This window comes from Lutra lutra, chromosome 5 (genome assembly GCF_902655055.1).
Source record: "Lutra lutra chromosome 5, mLutLut1.2, whole genome shotgun sequence".
Taxonomy (NCBI): Eukaryota; Metazoa; Chordata; class Mammalia; order Carnivora; family Mustelidae; genus Lutra; species Lutra lutra.
Genome location: NC_062282.1, coordinates 48,865,406 through 48,878,334, shown reverse-complemented (window position 1 = coordinate 48,878,334; position 12,929 = coordinate 48,865,406). Strand labels below are relative to the sequence as shown.

The 12,929-nt window shown below is 43.5% G+C and overlaps 1 protein-coding gene across 1 annotated transcript; it reads left to right on the top strand.

Moving 5' to 3' along the window:
• The first annotated feature begins 3,343 nt into the window (after positions 1–3,343).
• Positions 3,344–6,126, top strand: GARIN3 (golgi associated RAB2B interactor family member 3). Its single transcript, XM_047730544.1, has 2 exons — positions 3,344–4,027; positions 4,825–6,126. The coding sequence occupies exons 1-2, from the start codon at positions 3,410–3,412 to the stop codon at positions 6,022–6,024; spliced, it is 1,818 nt and encodes a 605-aa protein (XP_047586500.1). The 5' UTR covers positions 3,344–3,409; the 3' UTR covers positions 6,025–6,126.
• Positions 6,127–12,929: the final 6,803 nt, after the last annotated feature.

Below are 12,929 nucleotides of genomic sequence, written 5' to 3'. Positions count from 1 at the left end.
TACCTTTGAATGAAGCTATTTATTTCTTTTCTATATCAAGGCCTGAATCAATGAATGGTCTAAGAATAGAGCTTTACTGACATAACATTTTTATAGCTCTGTAAATCTTATATTATAATATTAATATTATATTATTAATTAATAATAAATAAATAAATAATTATTATATTATTAATATTATCTATTTCTGTAAAAGTAGTATATCCAACAAATCAAAATCTGAAAGGTATAAAAGAGAGTGCCCAGGAGAGCTAGGTCTCCATCCCACCATTTCCCCCAGCCAACAAGTTGCCCCAAGGTCGTTCCTGTTACCAGTTTCTTGTCTATTTTTGTACACATATGTACACACACACAAACATCATTTTAAGATTTTTGATTCAAAAACATATGGCATACCATATATGCCATTTTGCAACTTGCTTTTTTTCATCTACTATCATCTATTGAAAATTGTTTGACACCAGGATACATAATAGTTGCCTCAATTAAAACATGTCTAGCAACTGATCATTTTTTACTTCTGGCATTGCTACCACACTCGTCTTAGCCATCATCATCATCATCTCTTGCAGGAGCCACCCAGTCTCCACTTCTGTCCCCCTGCACCTCTACAATCTCTACATCTCTAAGATCTCTACATCTACAACATGGTGGCAAGAATGATCCTCTGTCTACAGCATCATCACCCCTTTAGAGCAAAGCCAAAGACCTCACAGTTCTACAAGGCATGTCCAACACCATCTGCTCCCCCCACTCTCACCACAGTTGCTTCTTGGTCTCATCTCCAACCACTTTCTTTCATTCCACTCTTGTCACCATCACCACGGCCCCCTTGGTGTTCCACTAACACACCAGCAATGCTCCTACCTCAGAGTCTCGGCTCTTGCCATTCCCTCTGATTGAGAGGCTACACCCTCAGATGTCTGTACAGCTTCCTCCTTGACCTCCTTTAGGCCTTTGCTCAAATATTGGTTCTCACTGAGCTTTTCTTGACCACCACCTCCTGCTCCCCCTTCCCTGAGCATGCTCCCATCCAGTGTTCCTACTTTATCTTTCTTCACAGCACTTATCAGTGGGCCTGCCAACTATTTTACTCATGTATTATCTATATACAAGCTCTGTGAGAGTGAGGGTGTTCGTCTGCTTTGTCCACTGCTGTACTCTTAGCACCTAGAACAGGGCCTGGCACAAAGTAGGCACTTAATAATATTCATTAAGTGGAGGTATCGATGCTGCACAGTACTCATATATGTGTGTTCTACTTATGTGACTGAGTCTGGTGTAGTTTAACCACTGCCACAAGTGGGGACTTCCATGTGCTTTTGATCTCTTGTGACTTTGAAGAAGTTGTTTAACTTCTTTTAGACTTGATTTGCTCCTTTATAAAACACGGATAGTAGTTGCACATATAATTTATGAATCTGTTGTGAGGATTAAATTTTTAAAGGAATGTGAAGTGGCTAGTAACATGGCTGGCTTGTAAGTTCTTAAAAATGATTGTGTTTTCTCTCATTATCAGTCATTCATCGGAAATAAACTTATGGGACTATATGGTTGGCTATAATATAGAAAAAACCAACTTCTTATTTTTAAACCTGAGAGTGTTAACTTTTAGTGATTGTCTCCTTATTATAGAATATAAGCCACTTTATTCTTTTTTTTTTTTTTTTTTTGGAGAAGTCACTTAACACCTTTAGGAAAAAAATGTTTAGCTCTTCAGAAGTAAAAACCTTTATCTTTGCAATTCCATTTTCTAGCTGGTCCCCAAATTCATACTTGCTCAATCAATTTTGTGGAATAAACAAATAGAAGAATTAATCTCAGTGGCCAAAAGGAAGTTCCTATTTATTGGAAAGTGACAATGTATGAGGTACTGTGATAGGCACCAGGGATATAAATAAGAACACTTTTATAACCCGAGTGGCTCAGTTGGTTGGGAGTCCAACTCTTGATCTCAGCTCAGGTCTTGATCTTAGGGTTGTGAGTTCAGGCCCCGTACTGGGCTCCTGCTGGGCAAGGAGCCTACTTAAAATAAATAAGTAAAGTTTTAAAAAAGAACATTTTGTTGTTGAGATTTATTTCAAGAACTCCACCTGGTAATTTTTTTTAAATGTTTTATTGATTTATTTATTTATTTTTATTACCATATAATGTATTATCAGCCCCAGGGGTACAGGTCTGTGAATCGCCAGGTTTACACACTTCACAGCACTCACCATAGCACATACCCACCACCTGGTAATTGTTGAGCTGGAGGGGGAACATTTTATTTTAGAAGTAGTCTTCTAACTGGGGGAGGGGGTATTCGGATTCATCACCTGTGTAAAGTAAAAAAACAAAAAACAAACAAACAAACAAACAAAACAAAAAACAATGCCAGAAAGATGTCTTTGCCATAATTTCTCTGAAGAGCTTTTCAAAGAAGTGAAACATCAGTGGTTTATCAAGTAAACATCAAGAGTGAAGCAGCAGACGTACCAGTGCGGGAAATCCTATGGTGATTCAAGACCTGTATGAATTCCTGTGGTTCCCAGTAAGTCCCCACGCATATTGCTAGCTGCAAATGATTCCATATTTCGTGCAGAATGAAAGTCTAATGGTGAGCCATGAACTTTGAGGCAGAGAAAAGTCCTGATCTGAGTCACAAGACCTGGGATGGAATCCAGCTCTGCGTTCTGACGCTGACCAAGATAATCCTGAGCCTTAGTTCATCATCATAAAATTACGGTTTTAAGATTTCACCTCCTTCATACTAGAAAATGGGTGAGAGAAGCCTCCCTACCCTGGAAGCCACTGTACAAATGGAGCTCTGGTTCTAACAGGTAGCAGAAGCCCCTTGGGGCTATTTACTCAGCAACTCCTTCTGAGAGCCTTTGAGCACATGCTCTATGCCAGGGCAAGGAGAATGGCAGTCCCAACAGGATCCCTGCCCTTAGCAAGCCCACAGTCCGCTTCCAGGATTGGATCCCTGGGACATAATGCAGCAGATGCAAAAATACACTTGCAGGAAGATGATCATTATAGGGATCTCTATAACAACGACAAAACTGGAAGCAACCCAGATATTTACAAAAGCAGATGGTTTCATACATTATGCATCCTAACATCTTGATTGAAAGAATATATAGCCTCCCTACACCTCCACCCCATGGGAGTCAGCCTTTCCCCCCGGGGTGGGGGGGAGAGGTGGCGGTAAACTTGGGGAGAGACTGGTGACCCTGCCCCCAGGGGGTGGCTGCTTGGAGGCTGGGACAAAGGGGTGTGTGATGGGGACAGGTCACAAAGGACTGTGGAGGATAAATGAGGTGGTGAGAGGAGATTTAGGCAGAGCCCTGCAGGGAGATGGGCAGTTGCCTTCACTCCCTCTCTCTCTCAAGGACTCGATTTGTGGCTGGTGGAGCTGTCTCAAATGAAGAGAACAATGAGCAGTGAATGTTTACCTTACTACACGGCCCACAGCTACCGTTCAATGGGCGTGTTCAATACCTCCATGGGGGACCTACAACGACAGCTGTATAAGGGAGGAGAGTATGACATTTTTAAATACTCTCCTATGTTTGAAAGTGATTTTATCCAAATTAGTAAAAAAGGAGAGGTGATTGACGTGCACAACCGTGTCCGAATGGTGACCGTGGGCATTGCGTCCACCAGCCCCATCCTCCCGCTACCTGATGTCATGCTGCTGGCTCGACCAACAAAAATCTGTGAAGAGCATGTCAGACACGCCCACACCACCAAGGGGAGAGGTCGCAAGCCCACGAAGATCCTAGAGCTCACCAGGCTGCTTCCCCTCAAGTTTGTCAAGATCTCCATTCACGATCGGGAGAAACAGCAGCTGCGCCTGAAGCTTGCCACTGGCCGCACTTTCTACCTGCAGCTGTGTCCCTCTTCAGATGCACGAGAAGACCTCTTTTGCTATTGGGAAAAACTTGTCTATCTCCTGAGACCACCAGTGGATAGCTGCAGCAGTACCCCGACCCTGCACACGGCAGAAGCAGTTCCCCTAGAGGATGACAAGGGCCTAATGGTAAGCATCAACAGAGACTCAAGAGAATGGGGCAGGGTGCTCTGGTAGCACAGCTCAAAGTTGGTCCTACAGAAGCTCAGGTGCTCTCTGAGGCTCACCTGGAAAATGCACTCCACTTGAGTAGGCTCAGGGCCACTAGGGGATTTAACATCCCAGGGAGTTTCCGAGTGCTTCTCCCACTTGTTCCACAAGGCTGAATTTCAGAGAGACGTCACAGACCAGCTGTTCTGGTCTCATACCTAGGGTTGTAACCCCTTCCCTCCAAATGGGCATCCTGCTGGCCCAGTCTCTTCTCCAACGCTTACCCCAACCCAGTTAGTCTCAGAGGCTGTGGAACATTGTTAGCAATTAGGAAGCCTTTCCTTCACTCTGTATCCCTGTGACTACCGTGTGCTGATTAAAATCAGAACCACCCACGTGTGTGTACACACGCACGATTTTCGCAGCCACCCAAATGCAAATTGTGTGGATCCCTTGGCCCAGCATTCCTACTTCTAGGAATCTGTTCTGCAGAGATGCAAACACGTGTATAAAAGACAAGTATATGAGGATGGGGAGTTGTATCAGTGCTTCCCCTGGTGCTGGGATTGTTAAGGAAAAAATCAAGTGACCATTTGACAGTGGTGCTGTAGATGGGATCTTGCCTCAAGTGGGAGCATAGATTCAATCATTTGGAAGGTCCTGCCGCTTAGAAGCCCTTGGTAGCTCAGCTCCAGCTCCACGTTGAGAAAGGAGCAGACAGTTCTAGGCTCAGTTTATCATTTCTCTCTTACCTGTTTCTTCTCCCCTTGGCACAGACCGCAGAGCTCCATAGAGAAGGGGATCGAGATGAGTTCAGGCTTCACAAGCCTCCTCGCGAGGTGTCCAGAGCCACCTCCTCGGGGTACGCTGGGGGAGAAGGAATCCATCACGCGCACAGCCGAACGCCGGGCTCCCCTGCAGTGGCTAGGGCTGCCGGGAGCGCTGAAGGGGCAGCCGCCAGGGCAGCCGGGAGCATGGCGGGGGCGGCCACGAGCGCTACCTCGGGCTTGGCCATGGCTGGGGCAAAAACGAGCTCTTCGTCAGGTGCGCTGAGCTTAGCGGCCACCAAGACTTCGAGCACAGGCCAGGTAAGCACGGCCCTGTCTGGAGCCACCAGCAGAGGTCCGGGAGAAAGTGGATCCAACAAGGCCATTGCAGGGGCTCTCAGTATATCCTCAGAGAGTACGAACGTGGCGTTGGGGGCTGCAAGCACGTCCTCGGTAGGTGCCTCGGCCCCAACGACGGGGCCTGCCAGCCTCTCCCCAGGGAGCAGCCTGAACGTGGTGTTCGCAGGCGCATTGACGACGGGCGCACCTGCTGCAGAGAAAGCCGTCGCCTGCTCAGCGGTAGGACCCCTAGTCTCCACCTTGCAGAGTGAAGGCTACATGAGTGAGAGGGATGGAAGCCAGAAGGTCTCCCTGCCCCGTGCTGAAACCCGGAAGGGAAAAAAAGAAAGAAGAGAAAAGAAGGACAGGACTTCCGGGAGGAAAAGTTCCCGTCACCACAGGACCAGGGAAAGTCACCACAGGACAGGAGGGGACAAGTCCACCCGGAGATCATCCTCCCACCGGTCCTTATCCGGAGACGACAAAAGAGAGGACAAAAAGGAAAAAGGGAAGAGCCACGGAAGAAGCAGAGGACACAGCTCTCACAAGGGTGGCGGCCACAGTGCGGGGGCAAAGGAGTCAAGGACAGCTCACAAATTGGGGAAGATCAAATCCATAACCAGTTCAGGTGCTGTGAGTAAGAAATCCAGTAAAATCGGCTCTTTCTTCAAGAACTTGAAAGTCATTCCTGGCTCAAAAACAGTGGTCAGGTCACACGATAGAGGGCTAGACTTCGTGGCTAAGACAGTAGAGAAGTGCAACATAGAGGCCAAGTTAGAGAAGGCCCCGGGCAGCAAAGATCTGGAGATCTCTGGTACCATGACATCTGAGACAATGGAGACCATAGTCATTGAAGCTAAATCAGTTTAAATAGGAGCCCGGGCAGGAAGCTCACAGTGGAGATCCAGCCTCAGGGAAGTATCCCTAGAGAGCCCATTTTTGCTTTCTCTAATAAAGGAAATCATGCAACTCCAAAAGAAATGCTGTCTCGTTTGAATGTCTATATCCCCTAGCCTGGTAGTGACCTCACAGTGGCTCCTGTGATGTGACCCAGGCTGCAGCCTGAGACCCCAGCCTCCAGTCAAACAGAACCTCTCCTTCCACCCATGACTGGCAGATCCAGTATGAGTACCATGCTGTGCGTCCACTCCTCTCTGCCTTTGTTTTCCCCAAGACCATGTCTACAAGTTGCAGACTATAGCCTGGAAAGTACCACCAGTGGCATGTTCCCATGTTCTTCTTTCTCTTCTCCAAAGGTCCCTGAAACATGGACTTTCAGTCCAGTCCACAGACTAAAGACAGGACTCATGTCTCCTTGGAATAATCAGGAGGTAAAGGAGATAATAGCCGCATTTGTAGATGATCAGAATGAGGAGTTTATCATCTAGATCAGGAATTGGCAGCCGGAGAGCCAAATCTTGCCAACTGCGTGGTTTTGTAAACAGTCTTATGGCAACATAGCCACAGGCATTCATCTATATATTGTCAATGGCTACTCTCTCATTAAAGTGGCAGATTTGAATAGTTACAATAGAGACCTTTAGACCTACAAAGTCTAGAGTATTTACTATCCGGCACTTTACAGAAAAGGTTTGCCTACTCCGGATCCAATATTAACGGCTCTTCCTCCAGCTATATACTTTAGAGAAACTCTCAAATGTGCTTACCAGGAGACAACTAGGAGAATGCTTACAGTAAAACAATTTGTAATAGCAAAACTCTGGAAACAGCACAAATGTTTATCAAACAGGAGGACTGATAAATTGTGGTATATGACTACAGTGCATATTAGATAACAGTGAAAAGGAATAGTAGCTCTTCATGTTAGCTTGGATGAATCTCACATAATATTGAATAATAGAAGGAATAGAAAAATACATAGGATATATTCCATTTACAGAACACTTCAAAAACAAGGTCAAGCAACATGTTTGGGGGTACATACTAAAAGTGTAGAGAAAAACGAGAAAACAGTAACACAACATTGAGTATAGTGGATATCTATAGTGTGGAAAGCCAAGAGGGATGATCTGGAAGGTACAAAGAACTTCAACAAAGTGGGGATTGTTCCATGAAGGAAAGGACTGTATCCATGCTAATTTGTTAAGGAATCTTTGTTTTAAATTTTAACATCCCTGAAATGAGGATGGTTTTTAAATTGTTGTCAGTCTGGTGGCAGTCACCACTTAGAAATACCTTGACAAATTTCACTTACATTTTCCTATTAATATATGCACAAGAGAGGTAGATGTTAAAAGATCTATGTTTGAAAGATATCTTCCAGTCAGTATAAAATAAAAATCTAAGTGATAGGGACACCTGGGTGGCTCAGTCATTCAGTGTCTGCCTTTGGTTCAGGTTATGATCCCAGGGTCCTGGGATCAAGTCCTGAGTCAGGCTCCCTGCTCAGCAGGAAGCCTGCTTTTCCCTCTGCTTGCTCTGCCTGCTGCTCCCCTTGCTTGTGCTCTTTCTCTGACAAATAAATAAATAAATAAAATCTTTAAAAAAAAATCTAAGTGATATAAATACTCAGAAATCAGGAACATAGAAAAGGTATAGCTATATTGTTAAAAAATAATAGAATAATCAAAAGTGCTGTGTACAAACGAACTATTACATATGCATGTGGAAAATAATTCCAAAGATAAAAAGTCATACTACATTCAGAATGAGATGATAAATTTTATAAATTTTAAAAATGCCTATTGTAAAAAAGAGATAGGGTGCTGTTAAGCATCTCCCTTCAATTCAAGTCACGAACCCAGGGTTCTGAGTCCCTTGTCAGGCTCCCTGCTCAGTGGGGAGTCTGCATCTCCCTCTGCCTCCACCTCTGCCTCCCACTCTCCCTGCTTGTGCTCTTTCTCTCTCTATCAAATAAATTAAAAAAAATTAAAAAAAGAAATAATATTGTCTTTTCCATTTAAAAAAATGTTATAAATAAGTTTTACAAGTCTATGAAAACCATTGAACTGTTAACAGATGATAAAGGTTGGTTTTGAGAGAAATGATTCTGAGAACCGGTGTGTTTGTATGAGCCTGGAGGTCATCCTCGCAGCTGGCAATTCTTTCCTCATTCTCTCTGACAATAGTGTCTGCTAGGATGGAAGTTGGGTTTCCAGTAAAACCTGGGGACTTCCTCTGTAGAGCACATTTGTGTGGCAGAGGTGGGGGAGGTGAGAAATGAGGTACTCTCTGGAAGAGGTGGTAACTTGGGAGTATCAGGGGGAAGTCCTTCTCAGTTGCTCCGGTGGGTGGCTGGAAAATCCCACCTTGTGATTTCCGATATACAAAGATCAATAGATGCTGGAGATTATAGTGTCCTTGGACAAGTAGGAGAGATAAAGAGGCATGTCCTCAAAGACCTGACAGGGGCTTTGGAGAAGTCTTCTGGGAATGTGAGAGGTGATGTGGTACAGGGGAGAAAGAAAGGGTACTCATTCCAAAGCCTGTGCTCAGAGTCCCAAATTTATGCTATGCCAGAGATTGAATTATTGAAGATACAGATGCCTTAACTGCATGATTATATAGACCATGGCTTTGTCTTTTGTCCTTCTCTTAGTCTTGTTCTGTGCATTCCTACTTCCATATCTCAAAGGCCTTCTTTAATTCAAATCTTGTTTGTTCACCATGCATGGTGTTATCTAAGCACACCTATGATTTACACAAATGTCACCAAAGTAAAATGGAGGTGGGAACTTGCACAATACAATGTGCTCTGCCAGGCACTTTCTCTGCACTTCCTTTTCTATCTTGACAGTCATCGAGAGACTCATGCATAAATTCGTAGGTATTTCAAAGCAAGGACCTCTTCCTCCTGAGGGAGATATCAATTGAGGCATCAAGTCAATATACCCTATCAGATAAAGTCAATATTTTTGACAGCAATATTCGTCACCATGGTAGCAATTCTGCCGCTGTAAGTGCAATGAAGCAGTGGTTGGTTGATTACTAACCAGCATCCCAAACATAAAGTCTGGCACATGCACAAAAGATGAAAAAGGGATCTTTGGCCAGCAGCACAATAAGGTCATTCACGGTGTTGCTGAGCTCGAATGGAGTCCTTCAGACACAGGATGTGCTCTGGTGAGAAGAAGCAAGGTGCCTCAAAATATTGAGGGAAGTGTCAAGACTGATGTGAAAGTGATGGGAAACAATGCAACAGGGACAGGCCACACAAGGCTTTGAGGACATCTAAAGGACTTTAACTTCTGAACTTAGAGTAATGGAAGCCACTGAAATGTTATATTTATTTATCTTTAAAGATTTATTTATTTATTTGAGAGAGTGTACACCCACACCTGTACAAGTTGGGGGAAAGACAAAGGGAGAGAATCTTTGAGCTGATTCTGTGCTGACCATGGAGCCCGATTCAGGGCTGGATCCCACGACCCATGAGATCATGACCTGAGCCAAAACCAAGAATCAAACATTTCACCGACTGAGCCACAAGCGCCCCTGAAATGTTTCAAATAAAGGGGTAGCTTGATCAAATTTGCACTTTGTAAAGGGCACTGTGGTTGCTGTGAAGAGAAATATTTGGGGAAGAGTTTGTTGATATGAGACCTTACGTCATTTCCTGTCTTTTGCCACAGGACCCATAAAATGACGAGATTGGAGGGGATGTTTTAAAAGATACATTTCCATTTGAAATAGCCATGTGGGGTAGTCATTCCTTCAAGGAAGGACTTGAAGCCACAGCTGGGAGTGCTGCCCGTGGACAGCCTTAATCTGGCAGTGAGTCTGGAAATTGCTTCTGCTTCAGAGAACTCCCTCACCCAAGGTAACGCTTCCCAGAGCACACAATAAGAATGGATTAATGTGGAGTGCAAAGATACGACCACCTTATTCCAACAGACCAACTCTCAAGGGCTGTTCTAGTTCAAGAGCTCCCCCTGGAGCAGGCACCACAGCTTGGCTTTGCCCTGAGGGCACTCCTGCTTGCGTCCTTCTCTTACACAGGTGCTAGTCCAAGGGGGCGCTCCTTAACATCCCTCTCACAAACACCATCTCAAAATCTGCTTCTTGGAGAACACAACTTGTGACGTTGTGTCAGTGTAATGTGCTGTGATCACCTTCCCTGATTCCACGAACCTTGTGAAAATAGTTGGTGATAGCCAATAAGGGTATGCTACATTCTCTACACAGCTTTGAGTTTAAATCATTTAAAAATGAAATACATTTCTTTACTGCAAAATTGTACCTATTTTATAAATTTTAGAACATGTAGATATGAAATGAAGGAAACACCCCACTGATTGCCTTGATAATTCATTGCTTACCCCAAAATGGACCAGTCAGACTTATGCTTCCAAAAAGATAGAGTAGACGTATTTTTCTCTATTCCTCTCATTGTTTTTTTTTTTTAAGATTTTATTTATTTATTTGACAGAGAGAGATCACAAGTAGATGGAGAGGCAGGCAGAGAGAGAGAGAGAGGGAAGCAGGCTCCCTGCTGAGCAGAGAGCCCGACTCGGGACTTGATCCCAGGACCCTGAGATCACAACCTGAGCCAAAGGCAGCAGCTTAACCCACTGAGCCACCCAGGCGCCCCAATCCCTCTCATTGTTAATATGACTAAAGATCTATTAGAAGATTCTGAAAGATGGAGAGAAGAAGACAGATCAGCCAGGAATTGTAGGTAATGAGGAACAACATGGTGTTGAGTTCCTTGGATTTTCTTTTTGCCTTATACATTCCAGACTTGGAGCTGCAGAAGAAGCTGGCAATCCTAGAAAAAAGAAAAAGTTCCAACAAAAGCTTTATCTCTCTACCAAGAGACCAGTAAAGGAGCAGGCAAGAAAGACATAAAGCTTTCAAAAGAAGAAGAAGAAGAAGAAGAAGAAAGCTTTTAGACAAGAACTAGCCCAGCTAAACACCACAGAAAAAACCATGCTCCCTAACTCCCACAGCACATTACACATTATACTACCCATGCAAGCAAGGGTCAAGTGGGGAGTCTAGACTAATAAGGCATCCCATACACCCAATTGGGTGGTGTCAGAGAATGGCAAGTAAGGAACTAGGGCTTTTATCCAGCCAGCTGGTAATGAAGCTCCTCCTCCTGTATCCCCATGTAACTGGAGACCATGCAGGGAGCTGGATATCTCACCAGGCCAGATATCTCACCTCCAAACTCTGCTATATGAACTGAGGCCAATTGGGATATCTGGACTTCTACACTAGTAACAACATGGTGTCCTTCTCCCACCCCCATTTCCTTGCGGCAGTAGTGTCAGAAGAAGCTTATTAAAAGAAGTTTAAATGAGACATAAAGTCTGCTAACATAACACAAAAATGAGTTTTAAACAGTGCAATAGGCAGAAAATAAAAGGCATATGGATCAGGAAGGAAAAAAAAATAAAACTGCCCTCGTTTGCAGAATTTATGACTATGTGTGTTGAAAATCCCAAGCAATCTACAAAAAAGTTCTAAAAAGTAGGTTATAAAAAAGAAATAAAAATAATAATAAAAATAAAAAGTGAGGTCAAGTTTGCAGAATATAAAACCAATCATATTTCTCACCAAAGAAGATTCACACATGGCAAATAAACATAAAAAAAAAGGCTCCACATCATATGTCATCAGGGAAATGCAGAGTAAAACAATGTGACACCACAATACACCTATTAAAATGACCCAAATCCACAACACTGATACTCCTAGTGCTGGTGAGGATGTGGAGAAACAGGAATTTACTCACTGCTGGTGGGAATGTACAATGGAACAGCCACTTTGGAAGACAGTGGTGGTTATTTTACAAAACTAAACACACTCTTATCATATGATCCAGCAATTGGGCTCCTTGGTACTTACCCAAAGGTGTTGACAACTCCACACAAACCTGTACATGGATAGCGGCTTTATTCATAAGGGTCTAAACTTTGAAGCAACCAAGATGTTCTTCAGTAGGTAAGCGTTACGATAAATAAACTGTGGTACATCCAAACAACGGAATGTTATTCGGCAGTAGAAGGAAATGAGTTATCAAACTATGAAAAGACATCAAGGAAACTGAAATGCATATTCCTAAGTGAAAGAAGCCAATCTAAAATGTCTACATACTGTATGCACCCTGGAAAGGGCAAAACTATGGAGACAGTAAGAAGATTAGTGGATGTCAGTGTTCAGAGGAAGGGAGAGATAAACAGGTTAAGTCCAGGGAATTTTTAGGGCCGTAGAACTTACATATGATACTCTAATGGTGGATTCATATCATTACATATTTGTCAAGACCCATAGATATTTAGCACCAAGAATGAACCACAGTGTAAGCTATGGACATTGTGTAATAACGATGTATCAATGTTGGTTCATCAGCTGTAACAGATGCACCAATCTGGTGGGGAATGTTGATGGTGGGGAAGGCTATGAGTAGTTGGGGGAAGGGGTTGTACAGGAGTTCTACACTTTCCACTCCACTTTTTGCTATGAGCCCCAAACTGTAAAACTTTGAAACTGAAAGCTCTAAAAAATAGAGTCTATATAAAAGTTGTGCTTACAGAGCTTTTCTGTTATGGAATTATGGAACTTTCTCCTGAACGCTGGGAGGAAAAGCTTTTTTTCCCCCATTGGATGTGACTCTTCACATGAGCTTTGAAATGTGTGAGATTGCTATCTCTGAGGTGTATATATTCAATGATACATAAAAGAGGGATACCAATAGAAATAATCGATGTCAAATCTTTTTTTTTTAAGATTTTATTTATTTATTAGACAAGCAGAGATCACAAGTAGGCAGAGAGGCAGGCAGAGAGAGAGGGGGAAGCAGGCTCCCT

Coding starts and splice junctions, on each gene's coding strand:
- GARIN3 (XM_047730544.1), top strand. CDS start 3,410: ATGAAGAGAACAATGAGCAGTGAATGTTTACCTTACTACACGGCCCAC. Junction 4,028..4,824: donor AGGATGACAAGGGCCTAATG/GTAAGCATCAAC, acceptor CCCTTGGCACAG/ACCGCAGAGCTCCATAGAGA.